A 24,329-nucleotide genomic window follows, 5' to 3' on the forward strand; every position below is an offset into this window, starting at 1 on the left:
CAGTGCCAGGCTTTAGAAGAGGGTTTGGTGTGGGAGAAGGAGAGAAGCAGTGATATCAAAATGTCCCCAAATGGGCGGGGTAGATAAGTCAGTAATGTGTTTGCTAATACAAGCAAGAGGACCTAAGTTTGATTCCCAGAACCCATATAGAACCCATATAATATAGGCAAAATTGCCAGCATTGGGGAAGTGGAGACAGGTGGAACCCTGTAGCTCAATGGCCAGCTGGTCTAGTTTACTTGGAGATTGCCAGGTCAATCAAAGACCCTAACTCAAAACAGACAGATAAAAAAAAAACAACAACAAAAAGCAGACAGCATCTGAGAAAAGACCTGCAAAGCTGTTCTATGGCGTGTGTACACACACACACACACACACACACACACGAGCTCACACTCCTCACACCTCAGTGCTGGAGAGCCTCCAAGCTTCCCTCTACAGCAGATCTGTGGTTCCTTCAGGGGCAGGTGTTCTCCATGCAGCCCCTGATGACTCTGAGGCACTCTGGAAACCGGAGTTCTGCCAATGGAAGGTGGAGCCTACATTGGCTGTGTGGCCACAGGCCTGGTACCATGAACTAGGAGGGTCCTGTCCTCTGGTCTGCAGCCTTCCCCCTCACTGGGTCAGTCCCGTGTGTGCCTGGGTTCCTGTCTCCTTTTCTTCAGCTGGTACTGCGGCTCCCCTGACACCAGAAATATACCTGAATTTGATCACAAAGGCTGGGATCCTAATGACCTGAGGAGCTCAGGGATTCTTCTCCCGTAGTTGGTACCTATTTCTCCTCTGGTACCTTAGACGAAGGCACCGCTCTTCTGGAGACAAGTATAAATCATACCCACTATCACGGCGGCAGGTGTTGTCCCTTCTACCAATCCAGTGGTGTCTTCTGCGATATCTAAGATCAAGGATGGCAGAAGAAACGCACATACCACCAATCTCCTCATTCAGATTTAGGCGAACAGTGATTTCTGCTCTCTTCCCAGTGAATGCAGGCATGGCAGTCACTCCTACCTGCGGCTCTCTACAAACCTCAGCAACTCTTTTGTTTTTTAAGACATTTGTTTATTTTGTGTGTGGATATTTTTTTGCCTATGTGCCTATCTGTGCACTTGTGGAGACCAGAAGAGGTGGTCAGATCCCCAGGAACTGGAGTTATGGGTGGCTATGTGTCACCGGGTGGGTGACGGGACTTGAACCCAGGTCCTCTGCAAGAGCAGTCGGTGTTCTTCACCACTGAACCATCACTCCAGCTTAGCAACTCTACTTTCATGGTCAAGCATATTCTGAGGTATATTGTAGAGACAGGGACGGTGCACCAATCCAGACTGCACTGGTTTGGAGCACATGCACACTAAGGTAAATTGTGTACTCTGAAGTTGTAGGGGGAAAAGTCCTCTTTGCCATCTTTAATAATAAATAAATAAAATGTGGTATGTGTGAGTGCCTTCATCAGTTAACACGTACCACATGCATGCAGAACTCACAGAAGCCAGAGGAAGGTATTAGATCTCCATTGGTGCTAGGTACCAAACCCAGGTCTTCTGAAACAGCTAAAATTGCTCTTAACCACTGAGCCATCTCTCCAAGTCCATTTGTTGCCATCATATGCCTGTGTGTGATTGGGTGTGCATGTGGCTAAAATGAGATGCATCGTGGGAAAGGGCATTCACACTGAACAAAGCCTTACATAACGAAGGCCTATCAATCAAAATGGAAAATCACCCACCTTCCTCCATCCCTAGCAATCACACCTCCTCTTGCACTCCCAAAAGAAAGCCCCAGTGACCAGGGGGCTCTTGAGAAAAATCCCACTCAGAGCCCACTGTGAGGTGGATCAATTCTGTGCCTTCATTTTGCATCCAAATAAAATATTTTTGTGTTATTTTCCTTGAGTCCATTCTTGGAACAAGACATCAAGAACCTAGAAACACATGGTCCAGGCAGAGACCACAGGCAACAGGAGGGGCACACAAGCACCCCTAATTGTCCTAGGACGGAAGAACAGATGTGTCCAGGAAGTGAGTAAGTGTTGGTGAGACAGGCGAGTGCTGGACTTCGGTTCACTAGGGCCAGACCAGCTGCAGGCTTCTGGAGGCCGCATCTACTTCAGGAGGAGCCAGGCCCTATGACCCCACTCAAGCAAGTTAGAGCCCATGGTAGAAGCTGAAAGATGATACTAGAGACAGTGCCCAGAATCCCATCCAAGATGAGAAGGAGAATGGCCTGGCCAGCCTGAGGCTCCTATTTGAGACTCGGATACTCCTGAGCATCAGATTGAACCTCAGTGCCCTGGAGGTGCCCTTTGTGGCAGGGCTACCTGGAGCATCTTCTTGATCCTCAGGAGGTTCTCACTTAATCTTAGAGCAGCAATCCTCCAGCCCTCAGGGAACATTAATTCAGCTCTTAGGGAGCACCCACTCAATCTTTAAGAAGCAATCGTCAAGTTCTCAGGGAACACTCCTTGGTCCTGGGAAGCATTTCCTCGGTCCTCAGAGAGTACTTTCTTCAGATCTCAAGGAACATACTCACTTGGCACTCCAGAAGTACTCATTCAGTCCTTAGGGAGCACTCCCTAGACCATAGGACACACACCCTCAGTTCTCAGGGAGCACTCCACTACGATCTCAGTGAACAAAGTATGAATTGGGGCTATGGCCCGAATATGACACTTGTGTTGAGTTTCCCACAGAGGCTAGGATGAGGTCAACATCCCTGGCCTGTCTCAGCCTTCTGCTGGCTCCTGATGGTGAAGACCTTCACCATCTGGGTGAAGCCCTGCCCCAGAACTGAAGCATCGTTGTTGAAAGATGGGGAGGATGGGAAGAAATGTGTATACATTGCTGGTAAGAATATTAATCTTTCCGGAAAGCAATGTGAAAACCATACAGCAAAAGTTTTTGAAGTCGTTGTGCCTGTATGGATTTATTCAAAGGAAATAATCAGATGCAACTCGGTGATTTATGTACAGGAATTTTTCATTGCACCATTATCTATCAGGGAAAAAGTGGAAACAAACTAAATCTTAAACACAGGGGACTGCTTAAATAATTACAGCAATATAAATACTATAAATATGTGGAAGTGTTTTATATATACATATGTACATATGTATTTCTAATTTTATGCACAGATGCGTGGAAGAACAGTATATTAGTTATAGCTATACAGGGGTCAGATAACAGATGGTTTTAATTTTTCACCCTGTGACTTTGTAATCCGTCCCCCACTGCCCACCATGAATGCGTGCCATAATTTGTAAAAGGAAAGGCAAGGGAGGGACTGGGGTGTGGGAAACACAGGGAGGCCCGAACAGATGTGTAAGGAGCAGATGACGTCCTGAGTGATTGTATATTGCTGACAAGTGCATGTCAAGGACCAATGCCTTAGTTCCATAAGAAGCTGGTGAAGCCTCCCCTATATGGGTCAGGCTTGGAACTTGCAAGGCTTTCATCCTCTGTCCACATAGGAGTGTTTATGAATGATTAACCAGGGGATGCAAAGACTAGCAACTGCAGCCTTCCGTTCCCAGATGTTTACAGCCTGAGTCTGCTCCCCCACAGACAGCTCCTAAGGAGAATGTCCAGACCCCTCTCCCTGTGCTGTGCATAATAAACACATAGTCCGACTCCATCAAAGTGTGCAGAGCCCACCCAAACCCAGCTGTTCCATACCCATGTGTCTGTCATTTCCTTAGCGTCACTGTCCTTTCTGCATTCCCTTGCCACCCCAAATTAGGACAAGACCAAGCTCTGGGGGTGACGTGGCACTGGAGGATGGCTCAATGAGTAAAGACCTTGTTGTGCAGCCATTATGGCCTGAGCTTGATCCTCAGAACCCAACGAAAGTAATCTGGGCGTGGTGGGGCATGTCAGCAATGTGAGCCCTGGAGAGGCTGGGGCAGAAGGTTGCTGAAGCTTACCAGCCAGTCAACCTAGGAACTTGGCATATTCCAGGTCAACAAGAGACCATGTCTTAGGCAAGTATGTCTTTTGGCTTTGCATGCATGTGTGCATGTACACACACACACACACACACACACACACACACACAGAGAGAGAGAGAGAGAGAGAGAGAGAGAGAGAGAGAGAGAGAGAGAGAGAGAGAAACAGTTCTTAAGGAAGGGATAAGCGAATGAATGTCCCCAAGGCTGGCTGCCAAGCTGTAGCCAGAGCCCAAATGTTCTGAGCCTTAGGGAAGCCTAGAGTTGTCCTTTCACCCAACCAGACAAGGATGCTTTATAAAAGCACGTGACGCGAGTCAGGATTCTGAAGCTCATCGCTGGCTCTTGAAACTCCTTCGCCAGCGGCTCATTTCGGGGCGGGGGGTGGAGCAAAGCCCACAGCTGCACGTAGCACTCAGTGTCTCACATTTATCCTTCCCCAGGCTCCCACCTCTAGTCTTCCATATCCATGGGAGAAGACACAACAAGCAATAGTTTAACTTTCAGTTCCCAAGCTGTCCCCCCACTGGCTCCAGACACCAATGCTTTCACCTGGGCCATATTGGCTCCCATCATCCAAAGTGCTGGGACTGGGTGGGAGCTTCAGCGAGTCACAGTGAAGAAACGCTAAGGTGACCTGGGTTATGACCCTGGGCTTTGGCTGTTGACGGGAGTCTCTGGTGGCCAGCCACAGGGAACCCAGCCCCATCCTATCATCTTCCAAGAACTCACCCAAACGCAGCACAGCCAGCTTCTAAATAACTTTCTCATCGCACCCACAGATGGGAGGCCTCAAGTAAAATCTTATCAAGAATAAAAACAGAGCTAAGATATTCACATATTCATATGTTCGTTTACTTGTTGATATTTATTTATATGATATTTGAATGCAGGGTTATATGTGTAATGTCTCTTCCCTTCATTAGACTGGAAGCGTGGGCCAGATCCTTGCTTCCCAGAACTATTTCCAGTGCGTCTCGATGCCTTGCAGGTAGGGAGTGAGGCATTAACTATGAATAAATGCATGAAACAATGAATGAATGAATGAATGAATGAATGAATGAATAAATGGTAGTTAGAAATGTTCTAACTTGATGTTCTCCTTTTGCTTTAACTGAAAATAACTCATGACTCCTGGGTTTCTCAGCCAGCTCTCCCCAACACACAGGATGCCTCTGAACCTATGAGCATCCTTAGAAGCCTGCAGTCAACTGGGCAGAAGGGGCCCTGCCTCCTCCTAAGCCCGCTTCACCCTCCCTCAGGACTCTGCTGCCATTCCCTGCCTTCCAGTGAGTTCTTTCTTGCTTTAAATCTAGCCTTGGTGCGCTAACTCAAAATTACAGCTCACCTCTCTTCTTAGACCTCCAGGGTGTCAGGAGTGCCCGACCACCCCTCTATGGCTCATGTCCACTTGAGATTTCATCCCCACATTATGCCAAGTTGGGGGCCCCACCACAGAGATCCCTGCTTGGGCAATTGGCCAATGTGGGATCCTCAGTAACTAGGTGGGCTTCATCATTCTGTCCTGTTGGCTTGGCTGTACACTGTACCGTTCCCCATTCTGGAAACCAGACACAGGGCCTATGTCCCATCCAGCTAGATCTCTGTGGTGGCCTGATGGCTTCTGTCTCCTCCTGCCCTCCACGTGTCCAGGGCTCATGCACGGGTCTTAGAGCCCTGTCCAGGGACCCATAACTTGTGTGAAATGAGCCAGGAGTCACATATGCTCCCCCTCAGCACACTGAAGCTGCCTGGCCTCCTGGGGCAATGCTAAATCCTTCTGATGTTATGTCTAGGAAGAGCCTCCACTTCCCATATCCCACCCCCCGGCCAAGCACAGGCCTCACCACCTTGCAGGATCACTGAGAGATTTTCAACCCATGTGGAAGCCCACTGGCCATCTTTCCCTCAGCACCACAGCAAACCTATGGCAAGTCTGATGCTGCCATTCCTTGGCTTCCAAGAGCCAGGTCACGGTGACCCATCAGCAGAGGGAGCATTTTCCATGCCCAGAGGCTTTAGACCTCACCGACCTCGGTCCCTCTCCTGCTCTTGTTCCGGCTAAGGAGGGAGTTTTACACATCGCTGGCCAGCCTTGTCTGCCAGACCCTTGGTCATGCCACCCTCATTTCTGAAACCTTCCCTCATTCACGTCTTCAGCCCTTGCCTGACTCCTATTCTTTCTTTAAGATTCAGCCACACAGTCTGCCCCAGGGAGTCGTGGCTGCAGGGAGGTGAGAGTCGCTGCGATACTCTCCCCTGTGGGAACACCATGCTAACATGGCTACCTGCTGAGCTCGGAAGTGACTTGGCTAACTTGCCCTCTCCTGCTGCCTCTTTGCCCTCTCCTGCTGCCTCCTAGTCCTTGGGAGAATTCTGCAAGGGCTACCTGCTTTGGTGCATCTCCACTTCACAAATGGGAAACTGAGGCTGAGAGAGTTATCGAGGGCCAGAGGGTACACAGTCTCTGTGTGGACCATCCCAGTATACCATGTATCCTCCATGGCTATACAGTATCGCCCTGAACTTGCCTGGCCTCCTAAAACACCCCTTCAGTTTCTTATCCATCTGTGTTGATTTCCTCCCCCACACTGAAAGAGCTTTTAAAAAGACAAAACAAGACAGGATGAGTCTTACCTTCAAGGATGTGCTATAATTTAATTGGCAGAGATTTTCTTTATTAGTTTGAGATGGATACCAATGGCTTCCCTGGCAGGGCTTGATCAACTAAATAGCTGCTTGATTACCTCCAGAGATGGGGAACTCACTACCTCAGTAGTCAGTCACTCTAAATTACAGTCACTAAAACCATAGCACTCCAGCACCGAGTCACATTCCCAGATTTTTTTTTTTTTTTGGTAATTTTTGAGACAGAGTCAAACTAAAATGTCCTGGCTAGTTTGAACACACTCTGTAGCTTAACCAAACCTTGAACTTGAGATAGTCCTGCCTCAGTCTCCCAAGTATTCCTGGAACGACATACAGGTTTGCAGGACAAGACCCACCTTCCCATACCTTTCCATCCACCGGACCTGACTCTGCTCTCTGGAGCAACCCGGAAAGAACATTTGCTTTATCCATGACACACTCATCCTTCACCCCCAGATCTTTAATGATTCTCAACGAGGTTACTACTTCCCTCATTCATTTCTCTCAAATATCTACTCTACTTTGGGTCCTACGCTGGCGGTAGGGCCCGTGACTCTCTAAAGCACCTTGATGCTTATCAGGGCTTTATCGTGTGAGTTTCTTTCCGGGGAATTTATCTCTCCAAGACCTGCAGTCTAAAATGCTGCTAATAAAGCCACAAGACATTTGGTTCTTGTTGGAGGCATTGCCAATGAAAGCCCTGTGCACTCCTCTCACCTGTGAGGGCTTCCTCGCTGCTGTATTTGGTCCTGATTTCTGTTCTGAATGTGGGCTAGCTCCAGCAGCTACCAATCACACAGGCAACACCAAAGCAGCCACCAAAAGGAATTCATTAAAAAAGAAAGAAAGAAAGAAAGAAAGAAAGAAAGAAAGAAAGAAAGAAAGAAAGAAAGAAAGGAAGAAAGAAAGAAAGAAAGAAACCTTTGGCAGGGGGCTGGAGAGATGACTCAGTGGTTAAGAGAACCGACTGCTCTTCCAGAGGACTGGGGTTCAATTCCCAGCACCCATATGGCAGCTCACAGCTGTCTACTACTAGTTCCTGAGGGATCTGACTCCCTCTTCTAGCCTCTTTAAGCACCACACACACACACACACACACACGCGCGCGCGCGCGCACTCACACATACATATACATGCACACACACACGCACACATACACATACATGCACACACGTGCACACACACGGTGTGCACACATGCATGCAGGCTAAATACCCACATGCATTAAGACACACATTTTAACAACACTTTCAAATCCCGTCGATGGTCTCCTTCTCCGCCCCACTCTGCCCACTGCTAGCAGACTCCCTAACACGGCCGTGATAAATACAGCGAAGCATTGTGCTCCACTTTTGTCATTGAAAATCATACCCTAAACATCTTTCTGGATTTCTCCGTCGTGCCATTATACTTTTAAATGGCCATGTAAATCCGTTAGGCAGAGACACCATAACTTTCCCAGCCATTCCCCAATTGTTGGACGTTTTTACAGTTTCCAATTCCTCATCATTATAAATAATGCTGAGACCAGGACTCTCGTGCACAGAACTTTCTTCTGCTGCTGAATTATTTCTGTAGGGTTTGTTCCCTGGAGGGAGATTAGTGGGTCAACTGCTATGAGCACTTTATGACTTTTGATATACAGCTGTCAGGTTATGGTCCCAAAGGACTCATTTATATCACCACCAGCACCAGGGCCAGTGTCCCCCCTCTTTTCACAGCTGTCCCAGCATTATACCAATCAAAAGTTTGGGGGAGTAGTTTAGTTTTATGGGGACACAATGCTATTTTGGGATTTTTTCCCCCTCTGTAGGTGCTGCAGATGAATCTTGGTGCTCCTTGCATGGCAGACAAACACTCTACCAACTGAGTCACACGCCCAGCCCTGTCCGTCTTTGATAACTAAGGGGCCTTATGGTTTTTCTGTGTCTTGATTTGCTGGCTCTATCTCCTCAGCTGCCTTGACTAGAAACTCTCCCCCATGAGGACCTACCCAGCGTTTACTGAGAAGCTGCCATACACTGTATGCAAGGCCCCTGACGGGCACACACAGCTGTCCTCGCAGCATTTAATCCACGACAGTCCCTGTGATGAACACCTGACGACAAGCCCATGGTGTGGGCTTCCTACCATCATCCGTGGTAAGAGAGTCGGGAGACCAGGTGAATTGGAGCAGAGCAGGGAGGGAGCTGTCAATTTTCTCCCCAGCCCCTGGGCTCCAACCATGGTGCTCTCTGAAGCTTCTGGCTATTGGTGATTCGGGAATGGAGAAGCCAAAGAGAGCAAAAAGCCCAGAAATAAAAGTATGGTTTGGGGAGCAAAGATACCATAAAGGCAGGGGATCTTGGGCACAGAGGCGGTCTCCTGGATTGGAATGAAGCAGAGACTAGAGGAGTTTGGGGGAGTCGGGAGGGGGGACTTGGCATGGTTGAAGGATGATTGGGGAGACAGCCTGTCTTCTCCAAGGGCTTGCCAGTGGCCTGTGGCTGGAGGAGGAAGGGATGGAAGGGATGCCAATGCTCCAGGGTTTGATTGACAGCCAGGTAAGGCTCAGAGTAAGGTCGCCACTCCTGTGACTCTGGTTCAGTCCTGCAGCAGTGTACTCACAGTGGAGACGAGATCAAAGAGTCGGCTGCTCAGCCCGTACTCCATCCACCGAGCCACGTACTCAAGGGGCCAATCTGTCCAACAGCACCGTGTGCCCAGACACATGGGGATCCAGGTCAGGAGAGGCACGCACCAGCTACTATTGCAGGGCCCCAGCTGTGTGCTAAGGAAAGACGGCAACGACAGCAGGAGCAACAGAAAAAGTAGGTGACCGCCCTCGCCTTTGAAAAACCGCAAGGCTGACCAAAGGTTTGACAAAAAAAAAAAAAAAAAGAAGTTTTTTTTTTTTTTTTCACTCTTGAAGCACATCACAACCTGTTGCTGTGGTTTCTTTGACAGGGAAACTATCAGGAGTCAAACGTGAGCTGAGTTAGGAGCTTCCCACGGCTTGGTAGTGATGCTTGCGGCCCCTAGGAAGAAAGAGGGTCACCCAGGTTTCAAGAGAGCATCTGAGAGGTCCAGTGTCTTGCTGCAGGCACATCAGAGACAGGGCATAGCCGACCTAACCTGGATCTCCTTGGCATTAGCCAAGGGTGGGTGTAGCTTTCCCTCGTGGGATAGAGCTAGTGTTGGCTGTACGGTGACTCTGTACCCACGCCTCAACTATGAATCCTCCTTACACCCCGCGGGAAAGTGGGTGACCACCTCTGCTTTGCAAATATGCGGTGCATGGGGGTCAGGAGAGTCATCCGAGGTCTCCCAGTTGGTAGGAGGGAAGTCTGGGCATTGAGTCCTGCCTAGCTGCGTCCAGCGTTCTTAACCCACCCCAGTGTTCTCAGTTCCCAGGCACAGCAATTCACAAAAGGAGGGGCTGCTTCTGCATCGGTGTGCCTACCTTAATGCCCCCTGGGAGGCGGTCTGGGGCTGCAAACCATGCTGAGTGGATGAACAAGAGAAGGGGCATAGCAAAGCATGGTGTACAACTCCACAGCTGGCACATGCCTCCCCCACCCCACCTCTCAGTGCCAACTCCTCTGCCCCCTCCCCCACATGACAGAGAAGTGACCAGGGCATGGCTAGAGCTAGCACACTATCACATGAGAGCCACCCCACGTGAGATCAGCAAGGGGCATGAGGAACGATCTGTGGGCCCAAAGAAGACGTGTCATGAACATCCCAACCCCCGCTGTGTGGAGAAGCGCCGTACAATTCATCTCAAAGGTCATATCTCTCGTGTATTAATTTGCTAATTCGAAGCCCTGATTAAAAGGACTGTTTCCGCTCTCAAGGCAGAGCCGTGGAGAATGGACTCAGGTACTTAAAAGGCGCACATTGGTCTTTGTGCTGGGAAAATGGACACTGGTCACCTCTGCCCCTCAGGAACCTGTGCCCTGCTGCTTTGGCCCAGAATGACCTGAATGGAGCAAATTGCATATTCAGACTGCATATCCATATAGTGCCAAATGGCTTCCATTAGCCCAATTTCAAGATATCTGGATAATGCCCCAGAACTGGAGTCTCTTTCAGGACCAGGAAATTGTCGGAGAGAGCAGAGCTCCTGGGGAGGGGAATCAGCTATCTAATTGCAAGAAGAAAGGAAAGTGGAGGGAGATTTGGGCCCTAATGTCCCGGGCTCTAACTCTGCAGCCCAGCTTTCTCAGGAGCTCAGTGGTACCGTGATGTCAGCTTCAAGCGCCCCATCTCCAGGAGACACAAGAGCACATGTCGTCCCTGGACTTGCCCTCCCAGGACTGCCATCTCCAACTATCCGGCCCTGTTTGGAAAGGCAGAGGTGCCACAGCTGACCTGCTCCCCGCCCCCCAGGAACGGAAGCACACCCTGCTGGGATCCTGTGTGAAACAGCTCTCCTTCCTCACCCATCCCTTTGTGAGGATGGGGAGGGACCACGGGTGCAAACTGGGACTGTGAAATGGGACTCCAAAGGCTGCAGCCAGTAGTTGCTCAGTTAATGCTAGGGCATCTACCACCAACTATGTGATGTGTACTGCCAGCCCTTCTGGGCACAGGTTTTCAAGTGACATAGGGCAGTATGGGGAGACATGGAGCATCTGTGAACTCTGTGAACTAATATTGTGTTGGTGTGTGTGTCTGTCTGTCTGTCTGTCTGCCTGTCCATTGGTTGTTCCAAACTTCTAGAGACTAATAAACCTGCTATAAGACCCTTGGTTGAAAAGCCAGCATCACTGATGCAGAAAGTGGCAACGATGTCCTGGCCTTGGCCTCACTGGCTCCAGGGTGCTGCATGGTAGGGACTGTGCTCCATCCATGGCCAGCAGGCCAGCTTGTGGGTGGGGCCAGGAGTCCTGGATGGAAACATCGCTCTGCTTTTCCTCATGAGAAGCCACAGCCAGGCCCTTCGAGTAGAGCAGCTGGAGAGATGGCTTCTTTATGTAAACAGCTGGATGAAGGATTTTATGTAAATTCAGGGTGAGGCTGGGACCGGGTTCTGTGGGGCTGGCCTATTTCTTCTGTCTCCTGGAGAATTTCAGTCAGGTTAGGACAAGATGAGAGTGACTTAGTCAGGGAGATGGCAGGGAATGAACACTGACCAGGTGCCAGGTCCTGAGCCAAGGGTCTCCTGTGACCCTTGCATTCCCGTCAATCTTCACCATAGCTCTACAGAGCTAAGCTGAGTGTTCTTAACTAACATGTCTCTCATTTGATGCTCTCAAATGTTGTCTGTTTCTCAGGTTGGGGGCTATTTCTGTGTACCTATGAGAAACTATGGGGACAGAGCCCTCATGGGCACAGAAATGACACTTGTCTTGTGCATACTTGACACACAGAGTCTGGTGTGTACATAGTGTTTTTGGAGTGTCTGAGCTTAGACAATGACCTGTCCTACGATGTCAGGTGTGGAATTTGAACACGTGGTGTCAGTTCAACACTTAGCAGGTTTTGCACACTGGAATTGCCCAAATCATTCATTTAGACAGACTCCATCCAAAGCCAGGGAGATGTCAGCGGGTAAAGTGCTTGCAATCCCCAGGACTCATGTGATAGGTGGATGCACAGTACATATCTGTAATTCCATTCTACAACAAGAGATGGAAGGCAACAACACAAGCCAAGAAGTGAACACTGGAAACAGCTCAGCCTGGTGTACGCCGTGGCCAAACAAAGACTGCGTCAAACAGGGTGGAAGATAAGGCCCCACACTCGAGGTTGTCCTCTGATCTTGGCATGTCCACCTGCACTCACACACATGAACACACACACGTACCCACATCATGCATACACATATGCATACAACGATATTTTTAAATAAACACTCTTCTTGTAATAGCCATACACGGCTGGAGCGCAGAGAAATGAATAAGTTACTCGAGGGAAGGGCGACTTGAAGGAGGCGTAGGATTCCAGGAATCCAAAAATATAAACACAACCAAAAACATAGCCCCAAACCCAGGCTCTTCAGCCTTGTCCTGTGCTGCCTCACCCATGTGATCACCAGAGAGTTTACAAAACTAACTGTTCTTCATCCTTCCAGCCTCCAGATGGAGTTAGGGATGGGGCAGGACAGGTCTGGGTTTTGAGAACTCCTCCTGCACTTGGATGGGGAGCAGCCAAGACCAGTTACACTCAACAAAGAAATACCTCTTTGGAGATCACCTCTGTTGAATAGATCTAAACTGACCCAGACCCAGCTCTCAGATGGACTTGTCTTCTCCAAGTAGCAGAGTGTCTACAGGAGATTTACATGAAGGTCAGCCATGACAAGCCGTCCTGGACTTTAATCTAATTGGCTTTCTCCTCTCCTTTCCCTCCCTCCTTCCTGTAGTACTAGGGACTGAACCCCAGGGCCTTTACACATCCTAGGTATGTGCCATAGCGCTGAGCTACATACCCAGTCCTCTGTATCTTTTTTCCAAGCTGACCTAGAATTCACTCTGTTGCCCAGGCACGCTTTAAACTTGGAGATCCTCCTGCCTCAGCTCCTAGGGTACAGGGATTGAAGGCCTCCACCAGCCTGGTTCCCCACTGACATGTCTGATGTGTTCACAAACACAATACCCAGTTTGGGATAGACACAAACAACCTCACACTGTCCTTGAGTGCCTTGTGAGAATGCTGGGAAGTGTGAGGCCTTGAGGGGAGAGAATGAAGCAAGGGAAGCAAGGCCAGAGGCATCTGGGGGACGCTCTGGGTCACACTGGGGAAGGTCCAGGCTTCCCACCTTCAGGGACTGACACAATGAACATTACTCTCATGCTGGGAGGTAGTCATAGACTCCAAGACAAATGTCACTCACCTCCAGGGGGGTTTAAAGTAAAAACCAAAAATTATACAAAGGATCAGAATGAAGACTTGGGGAGTGGCCTCAGTTGGTCAATTACAAAGAGCTGAGTTCGATTCCCAGAACCATGTAAAAAGTTTAACGTTGTAGTGTGTGCTTGGAATCCAAGCATCGGAGCTGCAGAGACAGGAGAACCCCCTGATATTCTCTGGCCAGCTAAACAGTCTCAGCTGATGCTCGCGAGAGACTATGTCTCAAAAACAAAGAGGGATAGAGACTGAAGGACAATACTCAGGGTTAATCTTTGGGTGTATACATGAGCACCTACACACAGGCACACGTGCCAGCACATACACATATGAGAATAAGATGAACTTTTAAATGATTATTCATCTGATCTTGGCATGGGGAAGAAAAAAAAAAGGCCTTTCTGAGCACGGCGCCCAAAATAAATGTCATCAAAAAAGTTTTTTAATTAAAATTTTAAATTAGTGACATATAAATTAAAACTGCTACACATCAAAAGAGAAGCCACCACATTAATATCCTTAATATGCAAAGGAGATAAGAAACATACTAACAGCCCCAATGGAGAAGTAAGCAAAAACTGGGACAGGCAATTTAGAAAATGATCCACAAATGGCCAGTAAGTGGTGACAGGTGTTCCACCTTCCCTATCATCAAAGAGACGTAAATTGTCACCGCAAATGAGATTTCATTTTCCACCCATTTGAATCAATGAAACTGATTTAAACCTCAGTAGCACTCAGGGTAGGCAAGGTGAGGGGAAGTGGGCCCCAGCCTGCCGTGCCTGCTACTGCAAACATACATGAGGCTCTCTTTCCCGAGGACATGCTGGACTTGGGCAGCAAAGTATAAAGCCCGCAGCCCCTTTTGGCTCAGGCAATTGGCCTTCCAAGAATTTGTCTGAAGAAGATAATTAGATGGGGCCTTAAGTTGGATAAACACGGGTGTTCTTTATCTAAGTGTGAGCAAGTGATGACTGGTTAGACAATTATGGTGTGTGCAGACCCCCATGGCTCCCTCTCTAATGGACCTTGGGAAGAATGGAGGGGGGCGCCTTTTATTAACAGGCTAACCTCCTTAGCCAGATTACCGAATCGCATTTCTAGATAATCCCGTGTGGGCCTATGTGCTAGTATGTGGTGTGCACACTGGAATGACACAGGGGAGGCTGGACCTGGACACAGGCAGAGCAGGGCAGGGCGGCAGTACCAGAAGGAGGAGCAGGGAAGACAGAAGGAAGGACTCCTGGGGAATCACTTTCAGATTTGGGGCTGGAAATGAAGGGTCTAAATGAAGCAAATCAAAATGCAGACTGCTAAATAAAATTTGAATTTTAGATGGATGGATAAAAAACCTTCTAGTCTGGAGGTGGGGAGTCTGGCTCGGTTGGAGAGTACTTGCTTTGCACACACAAAGACCTGAGTTTGCTCCCCAGGATCCTGGTTTAAAAGCTGGGTGTGGTAGTGCATGCTTATAATTCCAGGGCTGTGCGGGCAGAGATCTGTGGTTCCATGGAGCTCTGAGGCTAGTCAGTTTAGCCTATTTGGTGATCTCCAGGACAGTGAGAGACACCGCCTATAAAACCAGATGGATGGGCTCCTAAGGGAGAATACCCAAGGGTGTCTTCCGGCTTCCACATGCATGTGCACCCACACATGTGTATACCTGCACACACATGAATGCACACAAATGTTTAGTTCATGTCTATCCCGCAAAGACCCTGAGATACCTCAACACTGAAAATTATTTCAATGTTTAATATCAACTGTTTTTCCTGATGACCCCCACCAGACCCTGGAGAGGACATTTGCTGACGCTGTGGGGTAGCCCAGGTCATCTAGGAGAGACTCTGGAACCACGACAGCCTTGCTGTGTCTTGTCACTGCCTTAGCTTCAATCCTCTTACCTGGGAAACAGACTTTAGCCTCTCCTTTACTCAAAGAGTTTTGCGGGGCTCAGAGTGCAAGACACAGGTCTTTTGTGACAGAGGAGGATCATTAAAACCCCTGGCCATCAAGTCTCCTTAAGCAGCACCGTGCCCATCCCCCCCCCCCCCGACTTGGCTTAGCTGGTTAAGTCTGTAAGAACGAGATAGGAAGGCCGGGCTGCAAACTTGTCGTGGGAGATTAGAGTAGAAAATGTATGTAAAGTGCCTGGCATACAGTCAGCGCTTAATACACGCTGATCCTCTTCCCTTTGGTCCACGCTCAGCCCACGCTCCTGTCCCCGAGGATTACACACCGAGCACCCCTCTTCTCTAAGAGCTTGAGGAGCGGCATTTGATCTCTGCCTTGAAGTGGTGGCTGTCACTTCACCTGCCTTCACCTTCCTCCCAAATCCCCAGCCACAGTTCAGTTCCTTATCTTCGCTTTCCACACCCTGGGGGTGGGGGTGGGGGCAGGGAGCAGGAGGATCGGACTTGCTTTGATACCAGAGACAGGCAGGATGCCAGCCAAGAAGAGCCACTGAGAGCAGCGCCCCGATACCATCTGGAAATGGAGCAGGTGGCACGGGGATGGAGAGCACGGGGGAAAAATGGCAGCTGGAGTCATGGCATCATGAAGAAGGGATCTCGGATCTGCCTGATGATGAAGGGATCTCGGATGTGCCTGATGAAGTGTGTGGAATGCTCCCTTGACAGAGGAGTGGGCCAAGGGTCATGGTGCAGGAGTTTTCCTAAAGCTTTATGAAGGTCTGGGCTCAGATAGACATTCAGAAGTGGTGATGAACAGGGACACCGTGAGGAACTAGGGCTAAGCTGGAACCCCTGTGTCCGTTACTCCCAGGGTCTATACAGGTACCACTCTAGTGCCACCAACACAAACAATCTCTCCAAAGCCATCCACTACGGAGGCAACTACAACCAGGGATTTAAGACACCCATGCTGATGGGAATGTGGGGAAAGAGATTATACGTTGATGGTGGGGATGCAGGAACTCAAAATAAACACTGGAAATGAGTACAGAAGTTCCTTTTAAAAACTAAAAAGACAGCTACCATATGACCCAATTATGGCATCCATGATGAGTCTTTGCCCAAAGGATACCAAGACAGCCTACTGCAGAATCACTTGCACATTTGTATTTAATACAACGTTATTTACATCAGTCAAGCTATGGGGCCAGCCTAGGTACCCATGGACACATGTGTGGATAAAGAAAATGTGGCATACATCCATAATAGGGTCATTTTTGGGGTCATAAAGACGAATGAAATTGGTGGAATTAGATGGTTTGACTGGGAAGATGGCTCAGTCAATACAGTGTGTGCCATGCAAGCATGAGGACCTGAGTTTGAACCCCAGTATTCACATCAGCAGCCAGGCATGGGGTGCACGTACAATCTCAGCTCTGGAGAGGCTGAGACAGGTGGCTCCCTGGGGCTTTATGGCCAGTCAGCCTATATTCTATTTTGCAAGTCTCATGTGTCAGCGCATTCAAAAAACAGGGTACATAGCTCCTGAGGAAGAACACCCAAGGTTGACCTTTGGCCTCTATGTGCATGCACAAACATGCATGTGCACCAAATATACATATGCACCTATACACACACATAAACAGGTGGAACTGAGGATTAGAGTATTAAATAAAATATCCCAGGTCAGGAGACAAATATTCCATTTTCTCTCATATGTAGAACCCAGAGTTTACATACACACACACACATACACACTATGAAAAAATGGAAGTATAAGGGGGCACTCTGAGAAGAAAGAATAACAGTAGAAGATATTGGAAGGTGAATATGGTCGAAGCACATGATACTTGGGTATGAAAATATCATTATGAAATCCATTTCTTCATACACGAATATACCATAATGAAGAAAATAAAATGAAACTTTGAAAGAGACGTCTCTCAAGAAAGAGTCTGAAGCACAAACTAGGGAGAGATTATTTGTGTGCAGAACCAGTTAAAAGCACAGCGACGATGGCCACGGTCACAGACTTGGTACTGGAAGAAAGTGGTCACGTTTTTAAGCATGCATCTCAGGGACCCTGAGTTGAAAGGCAGGTGTGTGGAGGTTAGGGGCTTAGGTGAGGCTCCAGTCAGGCCAGGAGCCCTCAGTTAAGGTGGATGGAGTTGGATCAAGACTCCTCAGCTGAAGTGTAATGTAGTTAGGGCAGGAGCCCTCCGTTAAAATTATGCACAACATAGTTGGGAGCCTTTGGAGGAGTATTTAGTCCAGATATCTTTTCAGAAGTCCTTAATGGATCCAGTTACTGCATCAGCTATGTCCCCATGCCTCTCCCAGCTGGGTTACTCCTGCCAAGGAGCCAGACCTCAGCCACTCTGCCTGGGGTACTCCTGGCCTCTCAGACAACGGTAGGATCAATTTCCAAGTTGCCGCTGTCTCATTCAGGAATGCACCACTTATACTCTGAGTTCATAAAGGTGAGGAAAGGAGGAGGCTTTGGAGTAATTGGCATGCTTTATTGGGGTGTTATGTCATCACTGTTATTAATTATCATTAACAGTCTTAAAATACGCCTATTAATGATCTCAACACAAAAGCGTGGTGCAGGTCTTAGCCAAGAGCAGAATAATTACCTATTAATGAGATGTAAATTTCCCAAGGAAGTGACAGAGATGTACAGGATCCACCTTCTAAACTAACATAATAAAGATAATAATAATAATAATAGTGTATAATCTGAAGATATTAGTGTTAATTTGAATTCCAGCACTGTCTTTAAACAGATCATGAGAAGCAGAAATCATTTGTACAGCTCAAGCCAAGAAGCCCTAATCCACACTATTAACAAAAAATGGATTATTCTTCCGCCAATAACACGAACCATCCTCTTTGCCGTGGCTGTGTTAAGCACTCTCTACTGCATATTTCCTTGTACTTAGAATTTATGTCTCTCTTATTTTCAAAACAAATCTGAGCTACCTCATGGAACTAATTCCAGTACAGAACAGAGTTCAAAAACTAAAACCACACCAGAGCCAGTAAGACGGGGCAGAGAAGAAGACATCCCCAGGCCCTTTTGATAAACCAGGACATCTGGGCTCGGCAATCTACAAGCCCCAGGAAGGAGGTAGCGGCTGCGGCAGTAACTGAGTTACTGGTTATTAACTCCTGTCATTAGGCAGGTCCAGGCTTGGATCTACAGATCCAGTGTCCCGGGCAGGCGCCCAGACCTGCCTGTGGCTAGGACAGCACCTCGGGTGTCTATGGTCACAGTGGGAGGGAGGCACCTACCTTCGTAGCTGGCACGGAAGCCCTGGGCACTGACTGCATAGTCGCTGATGAGGCTCAGGGACAAGGTGCTGGCCGCGCTGACTATGGTGGCCGGTAGCTGAAAGCCAGTGAGTCTGAAAAACAAAGAAGTTTGAATGAGAAGAATGACCTCATCAGGAAACTGCACATCTCTTAAGGATCCCTTAAGTACCTGTTAGAGGCACAGGAGAGCTCTAAATACAAGCAATATCGGAACTGGAATATGGCCAGCGTGTTGAAGGCTTGGTCCTCAGGGTGGTGCTCCCGGGAGTGGAAGAATCTTTGGGATGGTGTGCTGGCCAGTCTTAGGTCAACTTGACACACTAACTAGGGTTATCTGAAAGGAGGGAACCTCAACTGAGGAAACGCATCCATAAAATCCAGCTGTAAGGCATTTTCTTAATTAGTGATTGACGGGGAGGGCTCCCAGCCCATTGTGGAGGGGCCATCCCTTCACTGGAGTTCCTGGGGTCTATAAGAAAGCAGGCTGAGCAAGCCAAGGGAGCAAGTCAGTAAGCAGCACCACTCCACGATCTCTGTATGAGCTCCTGCCTCCAGGCTTCTGACCTGCTTAAGTTCCTGTATTGACTTGATTTGATGGTGAACAGCCATACGCATGGGTAAGCCAAATAAACCCTTTCCTCCCCAACATTTTTTTTTTGTCATGGTGTTTCACCGCAGCAACAGAAACCCTAACTAAGACAGAGGTGGAGCTTTGTGGGAAGAAATTAGATGATTGGCTGCGCTTTCAAAGGGGAAAGTTAGGACTCGACCCCTGCCCCCATCAACCTCAGGGCCTCACACATATTAGGCCAGCACTCTACCATTGATCCACACCTCTAGTGTGTGTGTGTGTGTGTGTGTGTGTGTGTGTGTGTGTGCCCATGCACAGGCTTCCTGTCTGTCATAAGTTGAACAACTTGCTCCCAGCTACCATATGCTTCCTCACTGCCAGCCCCCGATCAACAGGAACACAACTGGCCATGGACTGAAATGTCTAAAACTATGAACCCAAATCCACTTTCCCTTCTTAAGGTGACTGTTTCATACATGTTGTCACAGTAAGGAGAAGCTGGCTGGCAATGAGAGATGGGAAAGAAGCCCAAACTGCAGGCAGGGGGAGAAAGTTCAAGGGCAAAGTGACCCCCAGCAGAAGACTGGAAACAATGTTTTCTGATACAGAAAAACAAAGGGGCAATTCCTCAAAGCCATGGCCTGCCTCCGGTACTGGTGGTTTGTGAGTTTTTTTTTCTTTCTTTCTTTTCTAGTTTCATCTCCTAGTGTCTCCCTTTCTGGCTGATGTCCTTTGAAAGCCTGAGTGAAATCCACGATGGATTTACAAGTGACGGCTGCCCTCAGACAAGATCTGTTCACATACTGAGAAAAATACATCTGACTCCTAGGAGCAGGGTGTGGGTGTCTCTTATGACTGTTTATTCTTAAAAGGAACAGCTACCATTTTATAGAAATAAGTGCTTGTTAATATAAAAAGCAGAGAAGATAAAGGACCCAACACCATCTAGCTATCATCACTCTTGACAGTTGACATTCAAAGAGACTCGAGGATCGCCAGATGAGACCCTAATTCCATGAGATGACTTCACACGAACTGGATCGTGCTGGGCATGCTTTGAATAGAAAAAAATGTTTATGTTTTATTTCTAGAATTTACATTAAAAACTCGGGTAAAAACAGGGGTATTGTTGAGCCTCAGATGATACATCTTTAGCATTGAGTCATTTTTAAAGTCCTCTAAGGCTTAAAATATGACATTGGACACACATAGTGAGACTTGTCTTACAATTCCTAGCACTCAGGAGCTGAGACAGAAAGATCACGCAGTCAGAGCCAGCCTGGGCTACATAGTGAGTCTATCTCAAAAAAAGAGAAAATATTTACATATACATGTACATTATTGATCTATGAGTATTGGACACCAGGGACATATTTAGGACATATTTTCCTGTCATTGGTCATGTGTGCATGACAGCTCCCACCAGAGACCTGACTGTGTGCAGACTGGTGTGAAGCTGCTCAGTCTTTTGTTCATTTTTGCCATCCAGCCCCTTGCTGAGACTCACCCTGCCTCCTCCCATCCCCATGAAGGCACTGGGAGAGGACTCGACGTTCACCTTTGCCCTCACTTTTAGGTAGCCCGGACGTCTGTAGATACTCAGCATTTTTCAATAGCCATCACTGCTGCACATCATCTTGACCCTCAAGGTGTCCCCTGAAAAGCTTTAGGCTCCAGTAAACAGCAATTGTAAAAAGTCCAGTGCTGAATGAAGCTCTTCACCCTCCCACCATCTTGTAAGATCAATAATAACTCAAAAGAAACTCAATAGAATGGAAAGGATGATTGGGAGGGGAGAAAATATGTCTCAATGTATATCTCCAAGCATAAAGACATCTAACAAAGCCTCCCTACCCCACTCCATATCCACATTCCCAACACACATACACACATATGCATACACATGTGCATGCACACACATATACACACGCACACATATACATGTGCACGCACATACACACATGCACGCACAACTATGTATGCATGCACATACGCACACGTACACATGCATACATGCACACACATGCAAAAACAGGTATGTATACATGCACATACACACATACACATGTTCGTGTATACACATGCATGCGCATACATACATGTGCATACACACTCAGTCTTTTTTTTTTTAATCACCTATATTACAAGGTAACAAAGTTTTAGAAGTCCATTATCAGGAGGAAGACTCTTCTCAGAGGGACTTGCTAAAAGAACTTCTTTTATTTCATCCTGTCCATCATTCTTTCCGGGAGCCATCCACAGCACGGAGTTCTGATTTGTGCCCAATTTCCCACCAACCACTTTCAGGGACTGGTGTGGAGAGGAGGGTAGAGCTGACATCACCCTAGCAGGGCCACCCTGAGTCCTTCTATGTGGTTTGAGCCATTGCTTCTGAAAGCCTTTTATGTTGGGACTTAAATCAACGCAACAGAAGCTTTGGGCCGCAGCAGTCTTTTATCTTAGCAGAGCAAATGATATCACCACACAGAGATAAACAAAGCTGAACCACGGGCCGGGAGACAGAGGCCTGACCACAGAGCTGCGAGGCCCAGACTCCAGCCAGGTGGAGAGACCTCACTCCTCGGTGCCCCCTTACATAAGCCAGTATCTCTTTTCTTCTTTCTTTCCTTTTGTTTGGTCTCAAGCTGGTTTGACTTGGGTTCTGTCTCTTAAAATTGATCAAGTACGGTTACAGCATGATACTCAGCGGCCTTAAATGTCTACTGGGTGAACTCCATGAAAATTAAAAGCCTGCGTGTGTGACAAAAGCAGCAGTAAAGGGTGACGAGAACCCAAACTGGGAGATTATGCAGACCACACGTAACTAGAAGGAGCGCTTCCAAGTCGGTACGTGAGAACGAAAAGGCAATGGATGTGGACGCACAGACCCTGAAGGATGTGAAAAGCAGGGCTGGAGAGGCAGCTGAGAGGGAAGGCACTGGTCCCAAATGCACACACATCCTGAGTTCAGGTCCCATGCTGGAAAGGAAAAAGGGCTGGGCATGACTGGCATATGGTTGTGAGCCCAGCAATGGGAAGGCAGAGATAGGTGAATCCCTGGGACTCATTGGCCAGCCAGCCTAGTCTACGCGGTGAACTGTGGGCCAGTGAGAGACCTTATTCCAAAAACAGATGTAGCGGGTAGAGGAGCTAGGGACATGGCTCAGTGGGTAACGTGCTTGCTGCTGCACAAGTTTGAGGACCTGAAGGCAGATCCCCAGCACCCCTGAGAAAGCTGGGTACAGCCGATTGTGTCTATAATTCCAGTGTTAGGAGGCAGAGGCAAGAGGATCTAGGGGTTTGCTGGTCAGCCAGTCTAGTCAATCAGTGAGCCCCCAGGTTCTGAACAATAAAGTAGAGGGGGTGGAGAGGCAGCTCAGTGATTAAGAGCCCTGGTTACTCTTGGAGAGGACTCAGGTTCAATTCCCAGCACCCACATGGTGGCTCACAACTAAGTGTCTGTAACTCCAGTTCCAGAGACTGCGACACTCTCTTCTATGCCCAGTGTGCAGACATATAAAACACGCACATACGTGAAATAAAAATAATAAGAGTTTAAAAATTTTTAAAAGGTGTAATAACAAATGTTAGAGGAAGACATTTGGTACCAACCTCTGACTTCCACATACACACGCATAGCATGCACATCTGTATGGGCACACACATGCATCCTACATGCAAGCACATACACCTCACAGGACACGGAATGAATGACTGAACGGATAGTGGATGGCACCTGAGGATGCCATCCAAGACTCTCTTGACCTCCACATGCATGTGTTCACACATACATGTGGAACTGTACCCCTCAAATCTGCACACACGGAGACAGAGACAGATACACATGCCCCAAAAACTTAAAAAAAAAAAAGCAAAACAAACTATGAAAATCAAATCTAGAAATTCACTCTTCAATTCAGTTTATGAGACTGGCAAATATCTAGAGTTGGCAAGGGTTAAGGAAACCCGGTTTTGCAGTTATTAAAATAAAAGCCATGACTGAAGAAGGCACATTCTCTACAAATTAAATGAAAATGATCAGTTACCTCAAAAGTACACATTCCCATACCTTTGCCAATTTGATTAACCTTACAATGATTATACAAATTGAACTGGTAGCCTTAAAGCTCTCTGAAAGGGGGAGGGCTGGAGAGATGTCTCAGTGGTGGAAAACCGGATGGCCAAATGGCACTTCCAGAATACCAGGGTTCGGTTCCTAGCACCCACTCAGGAGGCTTTCAATTGCCTGTAACTTCAGCTCCAAGGGATCTAACATCCTCTTCTGACATCTATGGGCATCCTCAGACACATGGCATAGACTCACATGGATACACCCATACGTATAAATAAAATAATAAATCTTTTTAAAAAATTCCTTTAAAGGAAATATCCAGGACTAGATAGATTCACTATAGAATTCCACTGACTGTATCAAGACAAAATTACCCCAATTCTACTAGGCACAATCTTCTCCAGACAATGTAAAGGAGAAAAACCCTTCCAGGCTCCTCTGATAAGGTCAGTATTAGCCTGACACCAAAGATAGCACAAATAACAAAAATCAAAGACCAACAATATCCACATGCATATCTGCCCCCTAAGTAAACTATGAGCAAAGACAATTCCACAGCACATAAGAGTAATTGGTACCATGACCAAAGTGGGTTACTCTAAGAAGGTAAGGCCATTTCAACATTTGAGAACAGTTATTAGCACTACCATGCTGGCTGGCTAAAAGCAAATATTCATTTGGCCATATCAACTGAGGCAGAAACAGCATTTGACAAAAATTCAACATCTATATCTATGTTTGAATGACATATATGTACACGTGTGTGTATGTGCACAAATAAAGGGAAACTTTTTTCAACCTTGTAAAAACCATTCGCAACATGCCCAGTTAATGCCACCCAATGGTAAAAAACTGAATGCTTTTCCCTGAGACTAAAAACAAGGATAGAACAGACCAATTAGACAATAGCAAAATAAAGGAAGCTATTTACCAAAACAGATACCTAGATGGCAAATAAGTATGAAAAGATGATGACTATCTTAGCAATTTATAAAAATGTGAAATTAAGACTCACTGACAGGGAGCCTGCTCTGT

General features: G+C 47.6%; 1 protein-coding gene across 1 annotated transcript in view; it reads right to left on the bottom strand.

The window, feature by feature from the left end:
- The window catches only part of Csmd2 (CUB and Sushi multiple domains 2), a 562,459-nt gene that overhangs the window by 422,079 nt on the left and 116,051 nt on the right, over positions 1 to 24,329 (bottom strand). Inside the window, exon 3 of the mRNA XM_085686610.2 lies at positions 18,631 to 18,743. Within this exon, the coding sequence (XP_085542736.1) occupies positions 18,631 to 18,743 (113 nt within the window). The remainder of the gene's footprint in view (positions 1 to 18,630; positions 18,744 to 24,329) is intronic.

The sequence above is a fragment of the Myodes glareolus genome, chromosome 3 (assembly GCF_982192425.1).
Source record: "Myodes glareolus chromosome 3, mMyoGla1.1, whole genome shotgun sequence".
Classification (NCBI taxonomy): domain Eukaryota; kingdom Metazoa; phylum Chordata; class Mammalia; order Rodentia; family Cricetidae; genus Myodes; species Myodes glareolus.